General features: G+C 56.5%; 2 protein-coding genes across 7 annotated transcripts in view; both read left to right on the top strand.

Annotated features, from left to right (window-relative positions):
- IVD (isovaleryl-CoA dehydrogenase) overlaps window positions 1–18,396 on the top strand; it is a 45,886-nt gene extending 27,490 nt beyond the window's left edge. Inside the window, exon 11 of the mRNA XM_054700554.1 lies at window positions 17,984–18,396. Within this exon, the coding sequence (XP_054556529.1) occupies window positions 17,984–18,015 (32 nt within the window). The 3' untranslated portion in view covers window positions 18,016–18,396. The remainder of the gene's footprint in view (window positions 1–17,983) is intronic.
- On the top strand, window positions 1,465–27,338 carry BAHD1 (bromo adjacent homology domain containing 1). 6 transcript variants are annotated; one of them, XM_037502212.2, is made up of 7 exons: window positions 1,465–1,907; window positions 18,693–20,125; window positions 21,802–22,184; window positions 23,146–23,305; window positions 23,701–23,777; window positions 24,520–24,620; window positions 25,076–27,338. In XM_037502212.2, the coding sequence occupies exons 2-7, from the start codon at window positions 18,706–18,708 to the stop codon at window positions 25,263–25,265; spliced, it is 2,331 nt and encodes a 776-aa protein (XP_037358109.1). In that variant the 5' UTR covers window positions 1,465–1,907; window positions 18,693–18,705; the 3' UTR covers window positions 25,266–27,338. The 6 variants fall into 6 exon arrangements, with proteins under 6 accessions (XP_037358109.1, XP_037358110.1, XP_037358108.1 ...); XM_037502213.2 differs by lacking the exon at window positions 1,465–1,907 and adding an exon at window positions 2,036–2,140; XM_037502211.1 differs by lacking the exon at window positions 1,465–1,907 and adding an exon at window positions 3,208–3,233.

Below are 27,338 nucleotides of genomic sequence, written 5' to 3' on the forward strand. Positions count from 1 at the left end.
TTCCCTCAGGAAAGGTTAGAAGAGTAGAGAGAAGGAGGAAGAGGTGGAGCCCACTCCAGGTGTGGAAGGACTCTGGACTTGGAAGGAAGAAGGACCCCCTCACCCCAACCCAGTCGTTGTTCTCTGGGGTGGAGAGCACAAGCTCAAGGGTCCCTTGGGGAAGAGGCGGGGTGTCCAGTCTCTGACCTCTTCTTTTGCTGGCTTGCTGACTAGCTTTAACAAAGGGATGGGCAACAGGGGCAGATAGTGGGCCGGCAGAGAAGGAACACCATGTGCCTTTTGCAAGTCATGTCTCCCATCAGACAGCAGTCCACTCCATTAGAGCCTCCTGGGCCAAGGGAGACAGCCACCTACATGGGGGAGGCTCTGAGGGCAGAATTCCTCCAGCTACCTGGCAGGCTGGGCAGGCTGGGTAGGCTGGAATGAGTTTTCATGACCACCCTGCCGGCTCTGCAGTCTCCACCAGGGCCCCAGATAAAGACACCTCTTTTCACCCCATCCCTGGGCCACTGGATCTTCAGGCCTGGATGCTGGGGAAAAGTCCAGTCCTCTGTCACCCTGCAACCACTTCCTAGGCCAAGTGTGGGCTTCCTGCCACTTGGGTCTCCTTCCCTGTGACTAGGTACATTTGTCTTCTGACCCTTTGGCCTCAATCCCTGCCCATTAGTGGGCATGAAGCCAAGGCCAGTGCGGGCTGGGCTGCGGACAGGAGCCCGTGCCCTCTTCCGCTATGGCTTCTGGCTACCATGATGGCATGGCTCAGGTCGAGCGGCCACTGCTGCTGTTACCCTCTTCCGCCATGGCTTCTGGCTACCATGATGGCGTGGCTCAGGTCGAGCGGCCACTGCTGCTGTTACCCTCTACCAAGAGCTTCTAATGAGGGGTAGGGGACATCAGCCCATAGAACAGACTGGGACAGGGAAGGGGGGATTTTGTGAGGTGGGGGTAGGGCTGGCCTGGTGGTGGGGGAGGAGGGCTGCTAGGCTGCTAGGAATCTTTGTTCTGGCAAGTTCAGAAAGAGAATTCCTTTAGTGTTCTACTCTCATAGGTTTGGGAACTTTGCTTTCCCTAAGGGTGAGAGATGGGAGAAGTATCGACAGTTGTCCTAGGACAGCTTGGTCCTTTGAGAAATTTCTGTGCCAGTCTTGGCTCTTAGCTTCCACACTACGCTTCCTCTGCTGGATGGCCTCCTCCTTTCAACGTGTCACCCAGCACAGCTAAGATCATCTGGGCCCCTTGACAGCTCTAGAAGCAGATGGGGGGAACTTGTGGGGTTTTGGTTTTTCGGTGGTGGTTTTTTTTTTTTTTTTTTTGGTCGTATTTCCCAGCCATAAGGACTAGCAGCCTTGGTTGTCGTAAAGGCTGCCGGCGTGAGGGCTTGAGACACCAGGTCTAGGAAAGGCTAGGCGGCCAGTGTAGTGCAGGAGTTCCTCAACCACATTCCAAGCTTGACTTTTCCCTCCCACCTAGGTAGCCCCAGCACTGGGTGCTTCTCTCAGCCTGAAGCTTCTCTCCACCCAGCCCTCTCTGGGCTGCTCCCTGCTCTCCGGTGACTGGACACTACCCTCTGCTGCTGCTCCTTTCACCTCCTAAAAGCCCCCTTCCGCCGCCTGAATTGGGAATGAGGCTTTGTGCTGGAGCGGCCTCAGCATTTCTCAAGAACCTACTATGTGCACAGTCAGTGCTTGCTGAAGCGAAGCCCGGTGCCGGCTCGGTCCTCCAAGGTGCCCAAGACACAGCCCCTTGGCGCACCTCACGTGGACCTCCCACACCTCCGTTTGCCCTCACCCAGCTGTGGCCACCCACCCGGCTGACCCCGCGAGCGAGCGTGCTCGAGCTTGGAGAGGCCCGACTGCGGGTGTGAGACCGACACGAGCCACAGCCTGCCGTGACTCGGCGGAAGCCAGGTGAGTGTCCACGCCTGGCCCCGTCCTGGCTTGGGGACGCCGAGGAAGGAGTCCAGCCCGGGCTGCCGGGCTCTCCGCCCCTCCCCCGGAGAGCTGGATGTTCCCCGCGGTGGTGGGAGAGGGTGTGTGGGTGTCAAGGACTCACAAGCCAGGCGCTGCTGTCAGCTGGAAATGGACGAGGGCGCCCCACTGCGCTCCTGAGGAGGGTGGACTGGGACCTGGAGCGGGGGACGGTAGGTGCAGGGGAGAAAGAGAAAAAAAGAGATGCGGGTGAGGGGTTACCGAGCCAGGACCGACCTTGCTTGAAAGGAAAGGAGACGTGGCAGGCAGGGAAGTCGGAGAGATGAGGCAAGGGCGGGAGGGGCTTCTTAGCAGTCGGGGCCCTTTCGCCGGAGTCTGGGGCCCTTTCTGCAGGAAAGGGGGGTTGTCCTCGCTGGATTTTCCACTGATCTTCCCGAAGGTTTGCCCTGGGGGCAACAGTCTCCGGCAAGGGCGGGGTGTTTCTCAGCTCGATCGTCTCCAGTGGGCGCGGGGGGGAAGGGGGCAGAGGGATGTTGAGGGGTGACGGCCAGGGCGGGGATGAGATAAGATTTCTGGGGGGGGCGGTAGCAGCTGGGGGATCGGGGCACCAGGGTCGGGTCACCAAGGGATACGGGCTCAGGTTCTGGAGACGGAGAGCAAACCCAAGTGGCCGGCACAGAACCCCCCCACCCCCCCCACCCCCCCCCACCCCACCCCCCCCCGCCGCCACCCTCCGCACCGCACCCCTCCCCCCAGACCCACCCCTCCCGCGCCGCCTCCCCCGGCCGCCTCGTGCTGCCCCCTGCGTTGGGACGAGCGACCCGCGGCTCTGATTGGCCACAGGCCGGGAGGGGGAGCCGCGGGCCGGATTGGCTGGCTGGGGCGGCGCGGGGCGGGGCGCCTGATTGGCGGAGCCGGCCGAGGGGCGCGCCGCGGATTGGCTGGGGACGAGGAAGCAGGAAGGAGGGCGGCGGCGGCGCCGCTCTCGGGGAGTTTGTGGGGGAACCGCGAGCGGCGTAGCGGATCCCGGAGCCCGGCCCCCGCCGCCCGCCCGTCCGGCCGCTGCCCCGCCCGTCCGGCCCCGCCGCCCGCCCGCCCGCCCCGGCCCGGCGCGCCCGCCCCCCCGACGGCCCCGCCCGGCCGCGGCCCCCGCTCCGCCCGCCCGGCCCCGGCCCCCAGGAGGAGGCGCTGACGCAGCAGCGTGGAGCCCGGGAATTGAGCGCCCCCGGGGGTTCCAGCCGCCGGATTCCAGCCCGGCCGGGGCCTGCGGGCGCCCGGAGCCGCGCCGTCCGCGCCGCCGTCCCGGTGAGCTGGAGCCGGGGTCGCGGCGGGGCCGGGGGCGGGCGGGCGGCGGCGGCGGGCGCGGGGCGAGCGCCGGCCGCCCGTCAGCGCGCCCCGCGGAGCGCAGCGCCGCCGCCCCCGCCAGCCCGGGAGGGACGGACCGACGGGCGGCGCGGAGCAGGTGCGGCGCCCGCCGCCCGCGCCTCCCCCGGGGCCGGCGCCGCGGTCCCGCCATCGGAGCGCGCGGCGCGCCTCGAGGTGACAGCCCCCGGGGGCCGCGCGCCCGCAGGCCGGGGGCGGGGTGGGAGGCGGCCGGGGGCGGGAGCGCGGCCGGCGGGCGGCGGTGCGGGCGTCCCGGCCGCGGGGGGCGGGAGGACGCCGGCCGCTGGCTCGCCGCGGCGGAGCCGGCTCGCCCCCGAGCGCGCGGGCGGCGAGGCCCCCGCCCCCCCGCGCCCCCTCCCCCACGCGGTCCCCGCGGCTGGGGCCGCGGCCCGGGGCGCGCTGCGGGATCGCGCCGGGGCGGGGGCGCCGCCCGCGCCGGGCCGCGCGGCTCTCGCCGGGTGGGGGCGGGGGGGCCGCCGGGCCCGGGGTGCTGCAGACCCGGCGCGGCCGGCTGGGAGGAAGGGAGGCGCCGAGGACGGAAGGGAACCGGGTCGCGACGCGCGTGTGGGCCGCGGGAGGCCCGGCGGGGACCGTGCGGAGCGGCGGCCGAGTCCGAGGTGGGGCGGGGGGATCGAAGTTGTCAGACCGCCTCCAAGTGACAGCGGGACCCCGAGCTCGCGGCCCGGCCTGGCCCTGCCCTGCCCGGCGCGCGCCGCCTCTCCGCCGGGGCCGGGGCCGGGGAGGTCGGGCCCGAGGGGCCCGCTCGGCGGCGAAGCGCCGGACAAAGGCGGCGCCGGAGCGGGCGCAGGTGGTGGCGTCGGGGAGGGGAGCGGGTCCGAGCCACCCACCCTGAGGGGCGGGCGGCGGGGCCGGACTCTGCCCCGGGGACTGCGGGGGCCGGGGCGCCCGCCGGGAGGAGCTGCGGCTCGGGCTCGGGCTCCCGCCGCCGCCGACCGCCTGGCGCTTCTGGGAAGAGTGGAGTCGACCCCGCCAAAGCTGAGGGGAGAGGTGGGGTGTGCGCGCGCGGGGTGGGCCCGGCGGGTGGCGGCCGGGTTGCAGGACTCCCCGAGGCTGCAGTCAGGTGAGCCGCTCCAGAGCCTGCCGGGAATGAGGGACGGTCTCCCCACAGGCACAGGTTCAGTCCCACCTGGGGCAGCTCCTCGTGGCCCATCGACAGACTTAGGGTGCAGAGGACGAGTCGGCTCGGGGGCTGGGAGATAGCCCCCCAGTGTACTCCAGCCGTGCCTTCAGCGTTTCTCTTTCGCCAAAGAGGCTCCCCACCTGGGCGAGGAGAAGCCGAGTTTATAAATCTAGGCAGGAATTTAATGATTAAAAAGGGTTCCAGTCCTTTTCCTTTGTGCCTCCCAAGAGTTTTCTCAGCACCCTTATGTCTTCTGAAAAAAGGAGGAAAGGACTCTAGAGAAACCACGTGTCTTTGGGGACACCGCTGTCCTTGACCAGGTGGAGGTCAGCTGGAAACCATAGGCTTAAGCTGTAAGTGCCTCTGACCCCACCGGTCACCAGCTCCGTGGTGGGTGCTGTTCTGCCATTTGTAAAATCCCATCCCGCGCTCCTGTGTGTCCTCGTGCTTGGCGGAGTTGGGACCACAAAGACAGGAGCCTCGGGCTGTTTAGAATGTGGACCTTTGCTGAAAATCTGGGTTCTAGTTCCACCTCAGGGAATGCTGTCTGCCAGCCTTTGCTTGGTGTGGGTGTGGAGTAAAGTCACCATCACTCCTGTCCCACTCCCCAGGAAGATCTAGACCCCAACCTGGGTGGACTGGAGGCTGGTGGGAAAGAGAGGTATTACCTCCTGCAGGAGACTCAAGTTTGTTCTGAGAGAATTTAATTGTATGTGTAAGATCTAGAGAATGATGAAGGCTCACAATTACTTAGTTCCTTCTCGCGCGGTGTGCAACGTGTGGTTTCTGTTGGTGGCAGTGAGGAGATGACCTGGTCTGGCTACTAGACTGTTAAAGGGAATTACTAAAGCAAGGTTTTTCTCTGTCAGGCTCTTACCTGCCAGGAGACTCATTTTGGTCAGAGCAAGTGGTTGGGAGGACTCGCTCTGGAAAGTTTACCCAGAGGAGAGGCTGTCCCTTTCTCTTTCGGGCCCCCTCTTCTTGCCCTTCTGTCTCCACCTCAGGTCTGTGTTGCTGTCACAATCTCCCATACCCCCTTGCTTTCCCTGGCCCTTCTGATCCAGTCTGTCCCCCAGGTCCTTCTTCCTAAAACACTCCTTCACTCTCTCACTCTCCTGTCCACAAGCTTGCAATGGCTCCCCTTTTCCTACAGTCCCACTCTGGACAGTGTCTCCCAAGGGTCTCCCCTTAGCTGTGCGATGCGCACCCATCTTGCTGCATCTTTGCTCCTGCTGCTTTCCCCAGGCGTCCCAGGCATCCCAGTGCAGAGGCCCTTGCCGTCCCCTCTCCTTGCTCCACCCTGTTCACCCTTCCTCTCCCTGTCACTCAGGCCGCCTTTGCTTTTCTCGGAGATTGTGACCCTGGATTTTATAAAATGGTGCCTTTGTGAATGGTTTTGTAGGTTGGAAGTTTCCTAAGGACAGGGACAGTATGAGTGTCAAGCCTGTGTGTGGGTGAATATTCCAGGATTTTTGTTGCCGCGCCGTTTACATCGTCTTTTGTAGAATGGGTAGATGCAGCTTGGCTGCTTAACTGAATGGGACTAGGGGCCACCTTCCCTTCTGCTTCCCCAGAAAAGCTCAGTATGTGTTCCTTGGTGGTTTCTGACGTTTTCTGTCAGAGGCATGTAGATAGGGCCTTTGGGGGGTGCTTTAGTATGGGGCACACATGAAATTTAGCTGTCGCCGCTTACGTTCTGGCCAGTGAAGAGACTGTCCTGTGGGCTGCTCACCTGATACCATATAGACATGAACTGGAAAAGGGTTGTTAATCCTGTTTTCCTCCTACCCTACCAAGCCATTCTCCCCACCCGGCTTTGCTGCTCTTATGCAATTCTCCTTGTTGTCCATGCTAAATGAATCCATATGTTTTATCTCTTCCCGATCCTGGGTGTGAATGAAGGAGAAAATACAGTTCTGGGAACAGAAAAGGAAAAAAACTCCTGGGTCTGGCCTGTGGATGGGACTTTTGGCACTAGTGTTGGAGGAGATGTGTCTGAGGGGTATCCCTCACACTGGACCCATCCGGAAAGAACAGTGGTGGTCCCCGCTCTCTTGGGAACTTCCGCTCTTGTTTGCCATCAGTCCTGGCCCGTGGGGGAAGCGGGCAAAGGGTACTGGTGACTGTTTGAATGTAGACAGGGAAAAACTAAATTCTGCTTCCATCCCCTTTCCCCCCAAACCTCCCTTTTGTGCCCCAGTTTGATGATTAATGGACCAACATTTCCCTTCCAAGCTGGAAGGCCACCCCTCACAGTTGCCATGGTAATGCAGACCGCTCCCCTGTCAATTAAAAAAAAAAAAATCCCTACTACTTCTCTCCTTGCTTCCAGTGTAGCAGGAGACAAACCATCTCAGAATGCATCTCCTGGCTCTGGCCTCAGCTGCTCAGGCAGTTGTTGCTGTGTGGCCTAGAACACAGTTCTTCCTCTGGTTGTAGGGTTCCCTGAGTTTCATCACCGTGAGCAAAATTGTGCCCCTCTTAGATACAACAGCCCATGGAACACTTCTGTATAGAAGCAGAGAAATTTCCTGTTTTTAAATTTATCTGCATTACAAATTAAAAACCAAGAAAATCCCTGTTCTATCTTTTCCTTTGAGGTTAAAAAAAAAAACCTTCCACACCTTCTGTGGTAGCTAGAGATATAAGTTGGGGGAGCATTTGACATCCATAAAGGAAGTTTCAGTAAATCTCGAAGGAATGCCACCTCCAACATGCATATTTCACATTGGAGTTCTGTGGGGATTTTCAATTTCTTTCTTTTCTCCCGTCCCCAACTCCCTGCCCCAGCACTCAGGAGGACTGGTGTGTTTTCATTTTATCTATTCTTACTCCTCTTGGCCTTGCTCTGACAACATCTGGCCTCAGCGCCCTGTCGCAAGGTGAGTCATTAAAGAGGGGGAAAAAAAACTTAAGGAAAAAAGTCCCTGGAGTTGAGAAGTAGTCTGTGTTGAACTAAGGCTGCCAGCCGAAGCTGCTGGGTTTATGGAGCATTATACGAACAGCCCCAACATTAAAGGGCCTCCTTTTTATGAATGGGTTGTGAAGAATGTAAATAAAGCGGCATCTCTCAATGGGGAAGCATTTTACATAAGCAGTACTACCCCAGCCCAAGTATTTATGGGAATTTGCTAGCATAGTCTGGCAAGACTCACTTCCTTTGTGAACTTGCCATTGTGTTGGGGACTTTGGAGGGACAAGGAAAGTGTACTTCGATGCTGGGGGCTGATCCCCGGCCTTGACTTAACTGGCCAGCTCAAGTCTAGAAGTGCCTGTTATCCCTGAAAAGACTGAATATGCAAATGCTCATAGCGATTACAAGTATATGCTCCTGACGCCTGGGATCCTAAGATTTCTGAAGCTCCTCGCCCTTTGGGCTGCTTCGAACTTCCCAGGACAGGGCACAGGGAGGTCCTGGATGATGAAATCCTCCCTGGTTTTATGGAGGCACCTAACTGGAGTAAAATGAACTGGTTTGAATTTCAGCTTCTTTATGTTTCCCCTGCCCACCTCCTGATAGCGCCACTAATGAGCAGTAAACCGGCTAACAGGGAGGAGGAGGAGCTGCAGCAGTGAGAGGCTGCAGTTAGCCTGCTTTGGGGGCCAAATGGCCCCACAAGTGCCCTGGGCTCCACTGAGCCAGCTTTGCAGAGCTGCTGAGCACCAACGGGGCCCTGGGGTGGGGTGAGGGGCAGGGAGGGATCCGTGTCCTGCCTGAGGAGACACGGCCTAGGTACTGGGCCGGGGAGCTGTGGGTTTGGTGGGCAGGCTTCAGGGCAGAGGCACATCGAGGATTTTGTGTTGTGTCCTGGAAGAATTTTCATCCAGATTCTATTTTTCCCTGTGGAAAACACCTGCAGAGATGATTGGGTATTCACCCGACTCAGCGTCCCACAAAAAATTAAAATAAAATAAAAAATAACATTGTCCTTGAGATCCTCTGCAGGCCTGATCTACCAGGAATAAAAGAATGGGCTTATCTTTCAGCCTCTCTGGAGATTTGAAAAGGGGAACGTATTTCTGAGGCAGGATGACCAGGTTACCTAAGTGAAAAAATGACAAATGACTTTGTTAACCAGTTCAATGCCAGGCAGCAGTTGGGGGTCTACAGCTTTTTTCTCCTGTCAGTTTCTTTTCCCGTGGGTCTGGCGGGCAAGGCACTTTGACCCCCACCCTCTGTTAAGGGAAGTGGACCCGATGTGTCTCTCCTGTCGTGATCCCAGGATCTCACCTGGAGTGGTGCTCAGTTCCTTCTCCAGTGCCTTTGTGTGTCCCCCAGCCTCCCTAGAGGCAGCTCTTTCCATTTCCTGCCTGCAGAGGAGAGGGGTGGCCCACACTTAGGCCCTTTTCCAACTGTGGCTACATGCCTAGTTGGTTTGGGGATCATTCAGTTTGTTAATTCCATTCTCATCTGGCCAGGTGGTTTAGAGGAGAGTTACTAGTTTTTAGAGGGTCTTTGTATAAGTCATAGGCAAGTGTCAGGGTACCCCTGATGCTCAGACACGCTGACAAGTATGTCAGTAGGGAAGATGGAGTCACATGTCCACTATAGTCAGCGTTGGCGGACCCTCCTCAGTAGTGAGGACTCCTCTGCCTCCTGCTTGGAGGGGCTCACAGTTTGGACAGAATGTAGAAAAGAATTATAAAATTGATGAGATGACTCTAAGATATGATCTTCAGAGAAAATTGAAAGGACTTGGATTTATTCAGCCCAAAGAGAGGCAGCCAAGGAGCAGTTAATGTGTCCTTGCATAGAAAGATGGTTGCTTGGAGTGTGATGACCACATTTCCGTCTCCACTGAGGTCCAGGCTAGAGAAAGGAGATTGCATCTGAGGCAAGAAATGTGGCACAGACTCCTTTTCTGGATTGACTGAAATGTCGAGGCAATAAGTCTTTGAAGCCCTTGCCTCTCTCTAGGATATAAAATGGGTTTGTTTCAAAAGTGCATGTAAGAGTTTATTGGAAACTCTGAAGAGACTTTGCTGTAGAAACAATTTGTAAAATTATGTTTATTTTCCCTGGGCAGCCCACAGATGTCTTTTAATTGGACATCTTCAATTCCTTGGTGGTAAAAAAAAATCAGGAGAAACAAATCATTGGTTCATGCCAACAATTAACACAGAAAACCAAAATCCAGTGTGCAAGTTGTTCTGGAATGTTGGTTGTGGACTCAGCAGCCTGTGTCCTAGTGCGGACTTCGGGCCAAACCCTGAGATACCCTGCCTCTGCCTTCACAAGCAGGGGAGCGTGGGCAACTTCTTTTACCTCTGTTTTCTCCCTGTTAGGAAGAGATGATTGCAGCTACCTCCCAGGGTGGTTGTGAGGCTGAATGAGATAGTATGATGTGCTTAGGGTGGTGCTGAGCACATAGTGAGTACTTGACAAACATTCGCCCATCCTGTTAGACTAGAAGCCTCCACAGGAATCAGGAATTCCCTACCCTGCACACTTAGGGGATTTGGGGACAGATAATGCTAACTCTGGTTCTTTGCAACTGAGTTCATCTTAGTATCTGTGACGTTCTTTGTCTTAATACCAGAGTGCCTCTCTTCCCACAGTTGCTCACTTAATTGGGGTAAGAAGTGGAATGAGGGGCTTCCCCTGGTGGCGCAGGCAGTTGAGCACGGTGCTGTGACACTGTCCGCAGCCTCTGCAGTGCGAAGGCCAGCCGGCGAGATACCCACATGGCGAGCAGACCTCTCCTGTCTCGCCCGCTGCTCCCCTCAGCAGTGTATTTCGTCAGTCTGCCTGTTCTCTTTCCTGCTCTGTTGCTGGTGAATCCTGTCACCCTCCTGCACATCTGGCCTGTACCCCAGTTCTTGTATGCACGAATAAATAAATCTTTTTTAAAAAAAAAAAAAAAGAAATGGAATGAAAAGAACATTTTCCTGAGATAGCTGGGCTAGTGGAGAGAGAAAAGAAAGAGGATGGTAATGAAAGAGGGTTATGCTTTGTAAACGTGAGACATTTTCTGAAGTAACTCTTTTGAACTGTGAATTAAATTGTGGAGGCATGGTGGACTCCTGGAGGTGGGGAAGTTTCTTATCCTGGGCTCCAAGTGCCCATTAGTTGAGGGTAGAAATGTTATATAGGGTGGAGCAGATGGACAGCCAGATCTCTGTTCATTCAGATCTAAGAGCCACAGGGCTCTTAGTAAGCCCCATGGGTGGGATTTAGTAGTAAGGAAGAGAGCGCCTGCCTCACCCCACAGAGCTTGCCCCTAACGGGAATGGCTCTAATTGCTTTATTAATGAGTTTGGTGTGAATTGGGTGTGGGTGCCCGTGACTCCAGTAGGATCTGCCTTGTGGTTCTGCTCCTTCTGGTTAAGTGTTGGGAAGGCCTGATCTTGGGTCTTGTTCTTCGTGACTGACTCATTTGGAAGGTTAGCACTCTGCTGGGGAGGCTGAGGTCAGAGCTCCCATCTTGGCTGGGCTGGCCAGTTTCTTCTATGTAGGACAAGATAGCACCTCCAGTCTTGGCAAGCCATCTTAGAAATCTAAGTTGTTGGTTCCTGGAGTGTCCTGGTGGTTGAACCAACCCATATCCTTTGCCGTTCCTGGACAGGTGCCCAGAGCAGGCTGGTAGATTGTTGTCATGTTCTTGAAGAATTGTGTATTGGTAGCACAAGGTTTTCTCCTGCTGCTTCTTGAGGGTCTCTTGCTCAGCTTTGGGGTGCCCAGTCCCTTTTCATGTTTTATTTCTCACACACTGTTAACAGCTCAGAGCAAGTGGGTCTTGCTTCAGGAATAGATTCACCTCTTGTCCTAGCCAAGGCATGGTGGAATTCAGGTGGGAGTGTGTGAGGGAGCCATAGGACAGCGCTCCCTTGTCCCTCGGCCTGTAGGAACCCCACAGGGAGCCAGTAGGCTGAGTCTGGGAGAAGTTGGATTGGTTTCTTGCCTCAACATTTCAGCTTTTGTCTGTTACCGCTCCCTGCCTCCATATTTATGAAACAAATTTCTCAAAGTGCTGTCCACTACCTGGCAGCCTTTAGTGGGCCCTTTATCAGTGTCTGAAGACCCGACTTAGATGTGCCCCTTGCGAAGCTGCCTTGGAGCCAGAGCTCTCTCCACTGACCAGCTCTGAGCGCTCCATCCCAGCCCTTGTCACACTGTCCTGTCCTAAGCTTCAGTTTCTTAGGCTTTCTCGTACTTCCCCACCCCCCAGCACTTACTTGCTGTATTGGGGTTAAGAAGGGCCTTGTATGAAGCACTTGTTGTACAGTAGGCACTCTGCTAGGCACTTGACACACGTTCTTATTTAACTTGATCCTTATAACGACCTTGCTGTGTAGACAAGAAACCAAAGCTCAGAGAAGTTCAAGTCATTGACCATGCCCACTTAGGATTAGCAGTGGCCAGAAGTGGCTTCCAGCCACATGTGGGTCTCGCCTTCACTGTGTTGAGCTGTGGCAAGGAACCAGCAAAGGTCCCAGGAAGTGCCGTGAGACTAGGAGTGAGCATGAATGCTCTTAGTTGGACTAACACCTGAATATGTGTGTCACCTCGTATACGGAGGAATTGTGTGCTAGGAAGAGGCTGGATGAAAGCAGATCACCTAAAGTTAGGGACATGCACCTTTATTTTTTTTAAAAGATTTATTTATTTATTTATGCATACAAGAGTCGCAGTACAGGCCAGAAGTGGGGGTGGTGGTGGTGGTGGTGTGGTGAGAGGATTCACCACAGAGTGGGGAACAGAACAGGTAGACTGAGACTGACTGAAATACACCGCTGAGGGGAGCAGCGGGCTAGTAAGGAGAGGTCTGCTGCGCCATGTGCGTTACTCCCTACCTGGGGATCGAACTCGTGCTTCAGTGGCTGTGGATCCCTTCATAGGTTGTGTCTTAACCCCTTGTGCCACCAGGGAGGCCCTTTACTTTTTTTTAAGATTTATTTATTTATTTATATAAGCACTGGGTACAGTCAGAAGCGTGGGAGGGTGAGAGAATTCACCAGAGCCAGAGTGGGGAGCCAAACAAGCAGAGTGACGAAGTACACTGCTGAGGGGAGCAGCGGGCGGCAGGAGAGGTTTGCGCGCCATGTGGGACCCTCGCCCGGCAGCAAGGGATCGAACCAGCACTGCAGAGCTTCGCAACCCAGGGCTCAACAGCTGTGCCACCAGGGAGGCCCGCCCTTTACTTTTTTTTAAAGATTTTTTTTTTTTATGCATACAAGAGCTGGGGTGCAGGCCAGAGATGTGGTGGGTGAGAGGATTCACCAGAGACAGAGTGGGGAGCAGAACAGGCAGATCTACTGAAATACACTGCTGAGGGGAGCAGCGGGCGAGATAGGAGAGGTCTGCTGGTCATGTGGGTCAGCTCCCTGGCATGGGATCCAACTTGTGCTGCAGATAGCTTCACAGTGCTGAGCCTTAACCCCTCACGCCACCAGGGAGGCCCAGGACATGTACCTTTAAAGAGAATCTGTAAAGACTAGTTTTGATGGCACACGGTCACTTTTTTTTTTTTTTTTTTTAAAGATTTATTTATTTATTTATATAAGCACTGGGCACAGTCAGAAGCGCGGGAGGGTGAGAGAATTCACCAGAGCCAGAGCGGGGAGCAGAGCAGGCAGAAGGACCGAAGTACACTGCTGAGGGGAGCAGCGGGCGGCAGGAGAGGTCTGCGCGCCATGTGGGACCCTCCTCCGGTGGCCGGGGAGCAGCCGGGGATCGAACCGGCGCTGCAGAGGCTGCGGGCAGCTTCGCAACCCAGCGCTCAACCGCTGCGCCACCGGGGAGGCCCACGGTCACTTTCTAATACGTCTTTCCAAGAGTTTCTTGGAGCAGAGCACGGTGTGACTAAAATACAGTACTCTGCTATACTGCCCTTTTTTCAGGCATTTGTGTATATGTATCAATCTCTACATCTGAGGTGTAGACTCTCCTCCCAACCTGAGAGAAGGACACATGCCTGCTTCTCTGGGTTCCTGGGTATGGAGCCCCAGCTTAAAATGTGGGGAGCAGATGGTTCCCGGGCCATAAAGAACCTGGTGTCTCTCGGGGATTGGGCCCAGTGCCTCAGGTGGCCTCCAGACCCAAGGACAGTCTATAAAACAAGCTCCCTTTGGATGGGCAGGGCACAGTGCTGTCTGCCCACGTGTTGGAGGATCTCAGCCTGACTGCAGAGTGAATGGAGAGCACACGGCAACTGGAACTGGTGACAGCTGAGCCCACTGCTCTCTCTTTAGGGCCAGCACCCCGGGGCTTGGGCACCAGAGCTGAGACTTCTGCTCTGTGGGTTCCCACACTGAAACAGCAGTCAGATGGCAGGAACAGGCCGAACGCATGCCCTCTGACCCCCTCCCCTGAGTGCCTTCTGATCCCCTCCCCTGGGCCTTTAGCAGTCAAGGACCTCACCTTTCAAGGTGGAGTGTTTCTCGGAGTGTGGAGCTGTTGTTCACAGTCTGTTGGGATACGGTTTCCGCCCCTCCCCTCTCTGTGTTGTAAACTGAATCCCCACAATTCACCCCACTCTGGGTCCTGCACGGGAAAGGAGCAGCTTGCCATCTCTCCCTGGGGTTGACACTTGAGTGCTCTCCGTGGACTAGTAGCAGAGCAGAGTTCAGGTGCAGGCTGGGCTTGCAGATTTCTCACAGCGGAGCCAGTGTCCCAGCAGCTCCAGGGTCCTGCTGCAAGGCAAGGCATAGGCCAGGCCAAAGGCCGGCTGCCCTGTGTGGGTCTGGGAGCGACGCAAGGAGGTTGACCTGCTGGATGCCCACTCTGCTGGCTCCCGCACAGCGACGAGTGTCCTCACCATCACTCTTAAGTGAGGTTCTGAGACATCTGTTTTAGATGAAGAATCTGAAGTTCAGAAAAATGAAGCAAACGCTCAGAAGGAGCAGAGCTGGCATTTGAATCCAGGTCTGCCTGGCTCAGAGCTTTGGTACTCTCTGCTCTACCACCTCTTGAGGCTCCAAGAGATACCAGTCATGTCCTTATCATAGGAATTTCTGGTGCTTCACCTCTGTTTTTCCATGAAGAAACAGCAAGTAAATTTAGGTGAACAGAAGGCGACCTTTGTGCTCTTGCTGCTTTTCTTCTCTGATGGAAGATTCAGGAAACTTGGTGCTCTGAAAAGGTGTTACTCCTTTGGAGGAGGGAGGAGGTTATTCCAAGAGAGATTACAGAGGAGGGCAGTGCTTAAACCAGTACCAATTGTCTGGTTTAAGGTGTAATTGGAGGGAGGTGGCTTGTGTCAAGCCTCTTCCTGGCCCTAGCCCTGGTGACCTCCGGTGCCCTTACCAAACGCCCTCCTGAGTACTCCTACCACTGAGAATAAAATAAAAGGCCTGAAAAGCAAGATTTTAAGTACAGTGGGGAAGAGAGGTTTCAGGAAGGGCTGTGGGGCAGAGCCCTGGCTTGAATCCCTAAGGATGGCAGTGGGGGCGTGCAGCTAGCCGGGAGAGCTGTAGCCAAGGCTGAGTACTCTGGCTGCCTCAGGGCAGCCTCTGCTTTCCGAAGAGATCTAGACTCCACCGTGGTTTCCCCCTTGGTGATGCCCGTAACCGCACTCCTGCAGGCCTCCTCCTCTTGCACCTACATCTTAGGTATGCCCCCCTGCGCTGGTGGGGGGTGATGCATGGTGCTGATGCAGCAGCTTGAGAGCAAACACCCCTCCCTTCTCCCAGCCTCGCACAGGCTTGGGGCAGCACTGAGGCTCAGATCCCCCCCCCACACACACACTTCAGCTGGGGCTGAGATGGCCTGTTTGCTAGAGTGCAGCAGGTCCTTGGAATAGCATGGTTTCGTTGCGTGTTTTTTTAATATAAAAAAATGTCCTTACTGATACTGAAGGAAACCACGTTTTTCCAGGACCAGCTCTTGTTACATGCCCTATCCTTTCGCTTAAAGCCAATTTCCAAGAGCCAGTTAATGACATTAAGTGGGAACTTACTGGGCGCTGGTGACTTTGGATTCAACCTGCAGTTCGCTGGGTCTTTGACTGGGAGGACGACTGATGCTGTCACTGTCACTCGTGATAGCTGCCTCTTGCTCTTCAGAGCTGGGCGCAGTCAGGCTGCTTTTCTTCAGCGAGAGCTTGCTTGACATGGATTGGGCAAGCAGTAGTGCGCCCTGGGGAGTCCCTCCTAGGAACCATCTCCCAAAGGGGCCTGGACTCCCTATGCCTGGGAGGACAAGGCTTCCCAAGGAGGAGGCGGGGAGTGCTGGAACCAGGCATCAGGTCTGTTGGCGGTGGCAGGAAGTTACTGGTTGAACTGGTATGTTAGTGAGGGCATTAGGGAGGCAGGGAGGCAGGGGAGGCAGGATAGAAGACAGATTGGAAGAGCTGGAATGGGAACCACAAGCTGGGTCACTTCCTGCTGATTCGAGAGGTCTTGACAGTCTGGGAGCCCCCTCTACTGAGCCCCACCCCCCATGAAAGCTGCCTCCAAGGTTCTTCCAAGTCGCCTTCAAAGCATGACTCACTCTTGCTTTCCTCGCACGCATCGAGGTGCCTCAGAGGAGTAAGCGACTCCAGCTTTGAGCTCTCCGGACGGTGAATGAGTGACGTTGCCGCTTTAACCACCACATGAAAGCGAGTTGTTTTGCAATGTGCTTTTGCTGGCCTTGGGTGTTTTCAGCAGGTGATAGGGGACCTGGCAGGTTCAAGGGAGGCCAGCAGGAGGCACTTAGGCTTGATTTGGAAATGTGACTCGCACCCTATGATTTAGTCTTCCCAGGATTCTCAGTCCCCAGTCCTGAGGACAGTGGTGTCCCCTGGGACTGAATGGAAGGTGAAAGAATGAGCTGCTCTAGGGGGAACACATTCCCAGGTTCTAGGGACAGACAGGCTTCTGAAAGCGAAAGCCTCTCCTTCCAACCTTTCCCTGCTTGGGAACATTTGCATGTTCAAAGGGGAAGACTGAATGGGGAGCAAGTGTTCCAGAGTCCTGGATGACCCACCCATTCAGCTAGTCCACCACCAACAGAGGGAGGGGGTGGGGGGGAGGGCGGGCCAGTCATTCGTCCTCTTAAGAGCTCAGAGCTCTTTCACGTGTCCTGTCTGAAAGCACCTCCTTGCCTTCTTGTACTCTCTTTCTCTTTCTCTTTCCCATCTGCCTCTTCCTTGTTCTGGTGTCCATATCCTCAGAGGCCACAAGCCCAGGTGACCTCAGCTTTGGCCCCCAGCCATTCCCAGGCCTGATTCTCTGGTAACATGGGGCCTGTTGAGGGGCTTTGGCCCCTGCTCAGCCGTGTGGTCTGTTCACTTACCCTCCTCTCCAGGCCTTCTGGGGGTGGAGGACGGCTGGGTCTGAGTTTTCCTAGGAAATACAGACGTGTCTCCTGGTTACTGCCTTCGCCTTCCCTGCATTTTCAGAGAATGGATTGTAAGCACAGGATGCTTTTGAGAGTGAAAGGAGGCATTTCTAACAAGCTTGCAGTGCAAACAGGAATGGGTGGTCACCCTGATTAGAAGCAGGAAAGAGTTTTAGGGAGCCTAGCAGATGCCTGGGATTTTTTCGGAGCTCTCTTGTATGTGCATCTGGAATGAATGAATTTGCCTCTGTGACTGTCTTGCCTGGGGCCTGGTCTCGGAGCAGTGGCAGGTCCCCCACACATGGCCCAAGTAACACCTGGCACATTGCCTTCTTTTCCCAGTGCTCCAAGTCCTTTCCAGGGAATGAGGGCCGTCTGTGCTGGCCGCAGCTGGTTTCCTCGGTCTTCTTTCTCAAATAGTGCAGTGTGTTTTAAGAGAGAAAGTCCCACTGACCCCAGCCACTCACCCAAGGCCTCAGCCTCTCGCTGGAAAGGATTTAGGAAGCCCTGGGAGTCCTGAGATTTGGGACTTTCAGGGTTAAATCCGGCCCAGCGGGGATTGCTCCCAGCTCCTTTGGTACAGTGAGTGTGAATAACAATAGCAGTCGGGAAATTAAACTGAAAGGGCTGGGGCTGATGGGTGGGGAGGGGGTCACAGGGTGCCCGGGGAAGGCAGAGCCTTGTCTGGCACCTTACTTGGCAGACCCTTGCCTTGGGTTGGGGAGTAGGCGGGGAGTCGACAGCTCAGTAATCTCTGACCACCGCTCCCCCGCAGTTGTTCATCGCTTCAGCCCAGCCAGCTTCCACTGCGCCGCCAGCTCTGGCCTCTTGCTTTCCGAAAGGGGTCCAGGATGCCCCCAGGTGTATATTGCAAGGGAGGGGAGTGTTTGCCAAACAGTTAGGGAATAATACCTACTGTGGCTATTTTATGTCTGGGGCTCTGGGGTTCCTGTGACTTCCCCGCCCCCACACCATCCTGCTCCTGCCTCCGAGGGGCTTACCAGGAGGGAGACCTGAGCCGTCTGTCCCGAGTTATTTCTCTTCTTTGATACGTTCTTTTACCAAATTGCTGTGCTTGGTGATGGTTAGTTTTATTTTGTTTTTATTAATGAAGTACCATTTTACATCTGTGTTAATATTTTGACAATATAGAGTTTCTCCCCTGAGGTGCGGTCATCAGAGCGCGCTCGTGGTCAGTAAGGGTTTCAAGCTGTATCGCGGGTCGCTGTGTGGCCCCTGGGTTTCCTACCTCCCTTCCTCGGGGCTGGCACTGTGCGGGCCAACCTGTCCCTGCAGTCTGAACCACTAGTGTCTGGCTCCTAGTGCTGGTGGAGACTTTCCCTAAACGTGGGCTCCTCAAAACCAGGCCTTCCCTTTAGGCGTTCTTTCTGGCAGCAGGTTATGACCGTCCTACCTACATGCCAAATGAGATGTCCTCACAGGCTCAGCTTTACCTCCTCCGCAGACCAGCAGACAGGTGTCTTAGCTTCTCACTGTCTTTCCTTATCCTCCTGTGGCCAACCTCAGGTGCACCAAGGTTGGGGAGGTGGTCAGTAGCGCTTCATACATGGGCTCCCACCACCCAAGTTCTCATCCTGGCGCTGTGTCTTCAGAGCCTCCTTCTCTCCTGCACTGAGTAGCAAGTGGGAGAACAGGTAGAGAATAGAGCTTTGCCCCCAGCTCGTCTGTCTCTGGACCCTGGAGTCTTGCTTTGCTCTGTAGGTTCTCTAAGGACTTAGTTCAAAGACACCCTAGGCTAAATGGAGGGGGGGGGTTGGGGGGTAGTCCCTGCACAGCTGCTGGTAGCCTGCCCCACTGGACCTGTTTGCTCTGAAAGAGGGGTCCTGTGAAAATCCAGGCGGAGATGGGGTGGGGGTGGGCCAGAGTTACTGCAGGTGGGGTTGGATGGGCTGCAGTCGGGGCAGGAAGCAGGCGGGACAGGCCAGGCGCCTCTCATTGCCAGCATTCTGTCCTGCAGGAGGAGGTACTCCATGACACACACTCGGAGGAAGTCCCTGCCCATGCTGAGTTCGGGCCCCACAGGCCGAAGGGAGCCCCTGCAAATGGAAGACAGCAATATGGAGCAGGGGGCAGAGGGGATGGAACCAGGCGTGCCCGAGAGCCCCGGCCATCTCACAGGCCGCCGCAAGAACTACCCGCTACGTAAGCGTCCGTTGGTTCCTGAGAAGCCCAAAGCCTGCAAAGTGCTGCTGACACGCCTGGAGAATGTGGCCGGTCCACGGAGTGCAGATGAGGCTGATGAGCTGCCACCTGACTTGCCCAAGCCCCCCAGCCCTGCCCCATCCAGTGAGGACACTGGTCTTGCCCAGCCTCGAAAGCGGCGCCTGGCCTCCCTCAATGCTGAGGCCCTTAACAACCTGCTGCTGGAGCGGGAGGATACCAGCAGCCTGGTGGGCACTCGCCGCAGTCGAGGGGGGGACCCTCACCGCAGCCGGGACCGGGCCGCTGCCGGCTGGCCCACCTCTAAGAAGCGACCTCGACCTGGAGACCTTGGAGAAGGAAGTCGGGACCTGTCCCCAGAGCCAGCACCAGATGAAGGTGCCCGCCGAGATGGCGACCCAGCTCCCAAGAGACTGGCTAGCCTGAATGCAGCTGCCTTCCTAAAGCTGAGCCAGGAGCGGGAGATGCCCCTGCGGCCCCCTCGTACCCACCCAGAAGCAGAGGGGCGTTCCACTGAGCCATCGGCCCCAAAGGCCCCAAGGCCAAAGTGGGCCAAGGTCAATGGCAAGAACTATCCCAAGGCTCGGCAGGGAGCCGACCCTGGGGAGGTTGCAGGCACACCCGGCTGGCCAGGGCGCCCTGAGGATCCATGGCCATCGGCTACTCCTCGTGGGCCATCTGTTCAGCCACCTTACCAGCCCCTGAGCAAGGCTCTGGAGAGCCCCTTGGGGCTGCGCCCCCACCTGCCTCTGCTGATGGGTGGGCAGGCAGCCCTCAAGCCAGAGCCTGGACGCCCAGGCGAGGAGTCACCTGCCCCCAAACAGGAACTGCATCAGCCCTCTTTCCCCACACCCCAGCTGTCCCCCCTGCCGATGACCGGCAACCATGCTGACTACAGTGGCCTGTGTAGGCGGCCTGAGCTCACGGCACTAGGCAACTTCTACCTGTACTGCAGCCAAGAGGGGCTGCAGTGTGGGGGCTACTCCCCCTGTCCCATGCTCCCTGAGGGCAAACTGTCTCCAGTGGCTGCACCTAATGAGGGGCTCCTCTTGGCCCCGAGCTCAGTGCCTGCAGGCACCCCTTTTCAGCACCTTCCCTGGGGTTCTCGCTACCTCGCCAGTGAAGACCCAGGAGTGAATGGCTACAGCATCTGTGAAATGTTACCCTCGTCTCTCACCCACATTGGCACTACCTGTGGTGGCTGCTCCTACAAAATGCCTTTTGCAGCAGGTAAGCCCTCCTCAGGGTAGGATGTCACTGGGAATCTCTGAGCTATCATGTCCTGGGAGAGTTTGGGGCAGGGGCATGTTGGGGTCAAACTAACTGCATGGAATGTGGGGAGCTTTGAGATGGGAAGACTCCCCTAGTTTTGTGCCCCAAGCCTAGGAATATTCCCAGGAAAGAGGCCTTTGTTTAGCTCTTAGCCTCGCTACTCTGTCCCAACTGTCTTGGCCTAGCAGTTAGGTGGCATTGGGGGGTGGGGGGTGGAGGGGATTAGGGAGTGCCCTCAGTAAGGTAGATAGTGGAATTAGGGTTTTTGCTAAATTAGTCCCATGTGCCTTCTGTCCTCCTTGAGGAAGGCTACATTTCATGCTTTTTCTGAGCGCAGGCCATCTGCATACTGGCCAAATTCAGCATTCATAGGAAGAGTGGTAGGTACCAGGCCAGACAGGTAGTGCCAGCTACAGTGGGGCAGCTCTGTCCTAGCCGTACGAGCCTTGAGAGAGAAGTAGGACCCAGATTTAGGATCACCTTGCTGGGTGTGGGTGAGGTGGGCTCACTTTGAGAACAGGAAGGCGGCATTCGCTGGCGTGAACAGGGTGATACCAGAGCTCATGACTTCGGTGTCTGCCTTCCTGGCAAGACCCAGGGACCTCAGGAGTGTCCTCACAGTCCTCCCAGGCTCCCTTTATGGCTCCTGGGTGGAAATACAGTGACCAGAACCGTCATGGTCAGAAGTTTGCCCTGCCGCTGAAGTGAGGGGCCAGGCCTTTCCAGGGTGCGCGCCTTTCCCCCATGCCCCTTCTTGTCAAAAGTCTATAAAACAGCTTTATAGACCAGCTGACTCTCGCCAGACTGGTTGGTTCAGGTTTGGGCTTGAGTTGGAGCTCCAAGAAATGCGAACGAGTTTCTTGGACTTCCCTTCACTTGTGCCGCTCTTCCGGTCTAGACATCTAACCCATGGGACCCAGGCTCTCACCCGCCTGTCCTGGGATGCCAGTGAGCGCCTTGTGCCAGCCACTGTTCGGCGTGCTTCGCATCCGAGAGGCCACATGGCTTGCAATTGAGCACAGACTTCGGAGTCAGACTGCCTGGAGTGAAATGCCCTCCACTTCCTTAGCCACGTGACTGGGACAAGCCAGTGACTGCTGTGCTTGTTTCCTGATTGTCGTGGTATCTCTCTGTCATGGTATCTAACAGGGTTATTGCAAGGGTGAGATGAATCAATCCATTAGCAAGAGCAGCTAGGACATGCTAGATGACATTCGCAGCTACTACTGTTGCAAAGCACTGAGGGGCGAAGTGACTTGCTTGAGGCCACACAGCTAGTGAGTGACAGGTATGGGATTCATATCCAGGGTTGTCAGACTCCAGAGCCCCTGCTCCCACGCTCTACATTGGCCTTAGAGAAAGTTAAGTCAGCTAGAGAAGCCGCTCCCGTTCCCTCTCCTTCGGGCTGGAAGGGGAGACGGATGTGTCTGTGGGCCATTCTCCAAGGTCGAGGAACACCCTGGGCCAGTCACTCTGACGGTCCAGTTTCAGTCCCCCTGACCCCTGCCAGCCACCTCACTGGCCTTTGGGGTCACACTTGAAACTCAAGACAGGAATGGGCTCTGAAAGCAGAGGGGTCAGGGTGTCGTTGCTTGTCCTTAACTGCCCCGACTCCCCCTCTCTCCTTTTCCCAGAAGGCTGCAGGTCCCTGGGCCAGCTGGAATTTCCTCTCCCGGAAGCTGGCCACCCAGCCTCACCTGCCCACCCTCTGCTGGGATGCCCTGTACCCAGCGTGCCACCTGCTGCAGAGCCCGTGCCCCATCTTCAGACACCCACCTCGGAGCCCCAGACTGTAGCCCGCGCTTGCCCGCAGAGTGCCAAGCCTCCCAGTGGCTCCAAGTCAGGTCTGCGCACGGGCTCCAGCTGTAGGCACACTGTGAGGAGCAAGGCTGCCCGCAGGCCCAGCCACCCCAAGCAGCCGCGTGTCCAGCGCCCGCGCCCACGCCGCCGCCGCCGCCGCCGCACTAATGGCTGGGTGCCCGTTGGGGCCGCCTGTGAGAAGGCCGTCTATGTTTTGGTGAGTGTGGCTCTCAGCTGATGGGGAGAAGGCAGCCCAGTGGTAGGGACAGGGGGCTTGCAGTGGAGCGGGTCCCAGGAGCCTCTGGCTCTCGCTACACTACTCCGAGAGGTGACAAGGTTGACAAGGTTCCGGCTCACCTGTGCCCCAGGGCTAGATCGCGCCTGCTCAGCCTGCTCCCCCGCCCTGCTGCTCCTACACCCAGCGCTGGGGGGGTCAGGCGATGCGCAGGCACAGCTGGTGGTGGCCTCTCTGTCAGGAAAGCCTGTCAGTGTCTTCACCTCTCATCCCCGCTCACGCTGTGCCGTCTAACCTGGGTTCTGACGTGGAGAACTTGCACGGAGGCATTCGGATAAGTATAGGTAGGCATTCGGGAGAGGCAGAGAAAATGAATGATGCAAGAACATCTGGATGATGGAAAAAATTGTTGGCTAACGTGCATTGAGCATTTCTTTGATGCCAGAACTGACCTAAGCACTTTTGCATATTAGCCCCTTGGATCCTCACGGAAACCTAGGGGTATGGACCCCGTGTTCCTGTCATTGTCCTCATTTCACAGATGAAGAAATTTAAGCCTAGCAATAGATTAGTAATTTGCCCAGTGCTGCAGCACTTACAGCGGGTGATTCAAGGGTCAAGCCCAGACTGTCCTGTTAAGATGCTTGAAGACCTACCCAGTGCAAGACGGGGAGAGTGGGACTTGGGAGACTGCAGTTGGGGGTGGGGTGATCAGAGCACAGCCCCAGAAGCTTCAGACCACTCTCCTGTCCCATTCCCATCCTTCATCCTTTCTCCTACCCCTGAAAGTCAGGCTTGGGGAGAGGGTCGCGCATGCAAAACATTTTCACAGTTTAGTGGTTTGATTGCCTTGAACCAAGTGTAGGAGGATGTCATTCACTCGCTCCCTCCTCGCTCTGAGTGTGGACCCACAGCCTGTTTGTGCCCTTGGTTTGTTGCTCAGGATGAACCGGAACCAGCCATCCGAAAGAGCTACCAGGCGGTGGAGCGACATGGAGAGACAATCCGAGTCCGGGATACTGTCCTCCTCAAGTCAGGCCCACGAAAGACATCCACACCCTATGTGGCCAAGATCTCTGCCCTCTGGGAGAACCCTGAATCAGGTACCCCTGCCTGGAGGTTGACCTGGCACCTGTTTCCCCTTGTTCTTGCACAGTCTGCCTCTCACTCAGCCAGGCTGTCTGCTGCCGAGGCTGGAAGATGACCTCATGATTGGGTTGGATCAGCTCGTTAATCTTCCCGGCCAGCAGGGCCTGAGCACCTGTCCCCATATCTCACCTGTCAGTGACTCCCCCACTCCCGTCCATGCCTACCACTATTCCCGGCCACTTGAATGCCAGCTTGGCCTCGGCAGTGGATGTGGGCGGCCAAAACCTGCAGGATTGGCCCAGGCATCCAAGTTGGATGAGCCCCCAAGGGCAGGTAGAAGCCCGCATGTCTCTCTAAGTAACTCTGGGGTTGCCAGCTCAAGCCATGGTTGCTTCTCTTGTCCTCCTAGGAGAGCTGATGATGAGCCTTCTGTGGTATTACAGACCAGAGCACTTGCAGGGAGGCCGCAGTCCCAGCATGCACGAGGTGAGCTGCCTGCTTGATAGGTTGGGAAGGGCAGGGTGGCAGGGGGCGAGGCGGTGCCTCGGAGGACATGATGTCTAGGGGCAGCCATGGGCAGTCCAGTCCCTGGACATGTTACTTTGGGTGCTAGAGAACCTGAGGAGGGCCCAGGTTTGGACCCCTTTCCCCAAAACTTCCTTAGTTGCTGTCTCAAAGGCAACGGTAACCTTTGTCATAAAGGGTGGGCAGAAAGAGAAGCCCTCCGTGGCAGGGGATGACAGGATGGGAGCAAGCAGGTGTGTCTTACTGGCACTGCTAGGCCCCTTTGATACTGTCTGCAGCAGAGGAGGGAAGGGGGGGATAGACTCCAACCCCCCTCGCACTCTAAATGGTGTGCTCAGAGAGCTCATCCGTGGGGGTGTGGTCCCTCACTGAGCCCCAGCTCATGTTTCCTGTGGTGGGACTTTTCATCTCACCAGGAAGGTAGGGACCAATTCCCCTCTCCTCCCCTGGGCTGGGCTGGGGTGGGGGCCGGGAGGCTGGTGATAGAGACTGCAGCAGGTCCCTGGCTACTCCTAGTAGGATGGGATCTGGAAAGAATGCCTTGGGGTGCTAGGTGAGGCGCAGTTAGGCTGAAATTCCAGGGCAGCCTCCTGACTCTCTGGGTCCTAGTTGGAGTTTAGTCAGGAGGGCTGAATGTCTGCCCTGCTCCCGGAGTTAGGTGCTTCCAGCTCTGGCAACCAACCACCTCCTCTCTCCCCTTGAGCCTTTGCAGAATGAAGTCTTTGCATCAAAACATCAGGACCAGAACAGCGTGGCCTGCATCGAGGAGAAGTGCTATGTGCTGACCTTTGCCGAGTACTGCAGGTGGGTGGCACCCCATATGCCGACTAGCCTCGGCCCTTAGACTGCCCACTGGTGTTTGGAGGCTGCCTGTGATTCCCCAAAGGGGTGTCAGTCTTTGGACCTGACCTCCCAGAACTTTTCTTCCTCACTGCCTGCTGCTTTCACCAGCTCAGTTTATTAGAAGAGGAAAACTTGTTGCCCCTCTGAGGCAGAGTGGTTGGAGCAGAGTTGGGGGTGATGCTACTCTGAGATAAGATCAAGGAGAACTGCCAGGTGGTGGGGAGGGAGAGACCCCAGAGAAGATGGGCTGGCAGCTGGCGTTGGGGGTATCCTCCCAGGAGAGGGATAGAGGCAGCACCAGCCTTTGCAGGGACCACAGGAGATGCCCCAGCTCTCTGGGCTGGGTGGGGGGCGGGGGGACTGGTCTTCCCACAAAGGACGCTGTGGTAAAGATATCAAATGGTGTGTCGCTGCAGATTCTGTGCCATGGCCAAGCGCCGAGGTGAGGGCCTCCCCAGCAGAAAGACAGCACTGGTGCCCCCCTCTGCAGACTACTCCACTCCGCCACACCGCACGGTGCCCGAAGACACGGACCCTGAGCTGGTGTTTCTTTGCCGCCATGTCTATGACTTCCGCCATGGCCGCATCCTCAAGAACCCCCAGTAGCCTCCTTACACCCACTCTGGGACTGCCCGTGGGCAAGTAGGGCTCAGGGCAGGAGGCACTGCTTGAAGCACAGCACTTGGTTAAGGGGCCACAGGGGCCTGAGTTGCTTGGCCTGTGGTTCTCTGGGGGGGGATGGGCAGGGGACTCCTGTGGGCCCCAAGGGAGGGAAGGGGAGGCCAGGGTATAAGAATAGCATCAGAGCCCTCAACTTGGCCCAGGGGACCACTCTATGATCTCCTGGGCAGAGACTCCTGGAGAAGCAGTCTTCCCTGAGTCTGGGCCAAGCCTGAGGGCGTAGGACCCTGGAGGGGACGTGGGGGTCCTTCAGGAACCAGACCCAATGGGCCCTTCTTTAACCTCCCCTGGGCCCTTCAAGGGGGAGTGGGAGCCAGCTTTACCTCACCCACTGTGACCCGCTGCTTCCCCATCAGCCCAGGACCAGACTCTCCCAGATTCTAGCACAGCTCAGAGCTCATTCCTTGAGGCATAAAGATTCAGAATCTGGCTTCCAGAGCATTGACTCTTCCTGGACTCGGGGGCTTCCCCCTGGCTTTCCTCTTTGCCCCTGTAGTACCCCCTGGTGCTGGGACAAGTTACCCGGCCCTCACAGTCATGGGTGTGGCCCACTTGTGGGAGTCAACTTCCTGTCCACCTCCTGGTGAGGGCCACCCAACAGGTCTGGCTTCCCAGAAGTCAGCTGATCAGCACGGGGTTTGTCATGTCTGGGAGGGCAGAAGGGAGCCGGGAGGGGGTGGGGTGCAGGGGGCAAGGAAAATTGCTACCTGATTTATTGAAAACTTTTCCTCTTGCCTTATACTTGGAGGTTCTAGGAAACCTCTTGCAGAACTTCACACATGATTCTTCAAGCCACACCCACCTGAAATCAAACCAAAGGAGTGCTGTGGCTCCCCTGGCCCTGCCACCCCTTAGCCTAGTCTTTTGTAGATTGCACTAATTTACATCCCAGCGAGAATCAACACTGTCAACACTGTATCCGTCCACAGACCTGCTGAGCTGCAGCCACTCACTCTAGGAGCTAAGGACCTGCATTTTCAGTTTGTTCTTGTTGCCCAGGGGTCCCTGTTCTCACCTCATGCTACTCCCCAGAATAGATTAGGAGGCTCAACCCCCTGTCCTCGCCAGGACTACACCCTGGCCCTGGGGCTCTCTGTGAGGGGCTGGAGCAGCTAGTTATTTCCTATTTGTACCAAAGAGGAACATGGTGGGGAGGGGGAGAGGAGCACAGTACGGCTTGGGCCTGGCTCTGGGAACCTGCTCCTGAGCACTTGCACAGGGCAAACCCCTGAGGGCAGGAGCTAGGAGGGCTTCACTGGGTCCTCCTCCCCTAGGGAGGGGGCAGACAAACCCAGCAGGCTGAGGAAGTAGCGCTGGGTGAGGACCTGCAGGGGCTAGAGAGGGAGGGGGAAGTGAATCCTGAGGGTACTACGAGCAACCCCCACTAGCCCTGTCCCTGAGAAGGTGGCTGCTCCTGATTGGTCTTTGTGCTTGGAGGAAACCTGGACGTTTCAGAGGTGAATTCATAGGTGGGAAGCCCAATCTCAAACCCAAGGGAAGGGACTTCGGGCCCTCTTGTATTGATAATCTGTGGGGAGGAAGCATCCTTCAGGAGGGCGGGGCAGCGAGAGAGGTGGCAGAGTGGCAGTGGGGGCTCTCGATGGCCAGCCTTGGTGCCTGCTCATCCCCAGGTGCCAGACCCTTGCTGCCAAGGAGCCCAGCCTCACCCAGCAGGAGAGATCAAGGCCCCACTGTCCAGGAGGCAGGGTAGGCTGCCCAGAACTTAAACGCTTTTGAAATCTCTTAGATGTGGAAATATTTTTTCGAATCTGAAAATGCAGCCGGTAGAATTTCAATGGAAACATAATTCATGTAAAATATATTTTAGTTGATATTTTGTAAAATGCACTTTTTGTGTGTGTCAACCCTGGTTTCTGAGATCTGTATTTCAGTGTTTACAAGGGAGGGGGGACCTTTCCTCACCTCCCTTTTGACAGAGATTAGAAATACTTCTTTAAGAAAAAAAATAAATTTGAGAAATTGTATTGATTTAGAAAA

Source organism: Talpa occidentalis, unplaced genomic scaffold (assembly GCF_014898055.3).
Source record: "Talpa occidentalis isolate TD23 unplaced genomic scaffold, MPIMG_talOcc4v2.1 talOcc4.11, whole genome shotgun sequence".
In the NCBI taxonomy this organism is placed as follows: domain Eukaryota; kingdom Metazoa; phylum Chordata; class Mammalia; order Eulipotyphla; family Talpidae; genus Talpa; species Talpa occidentalis.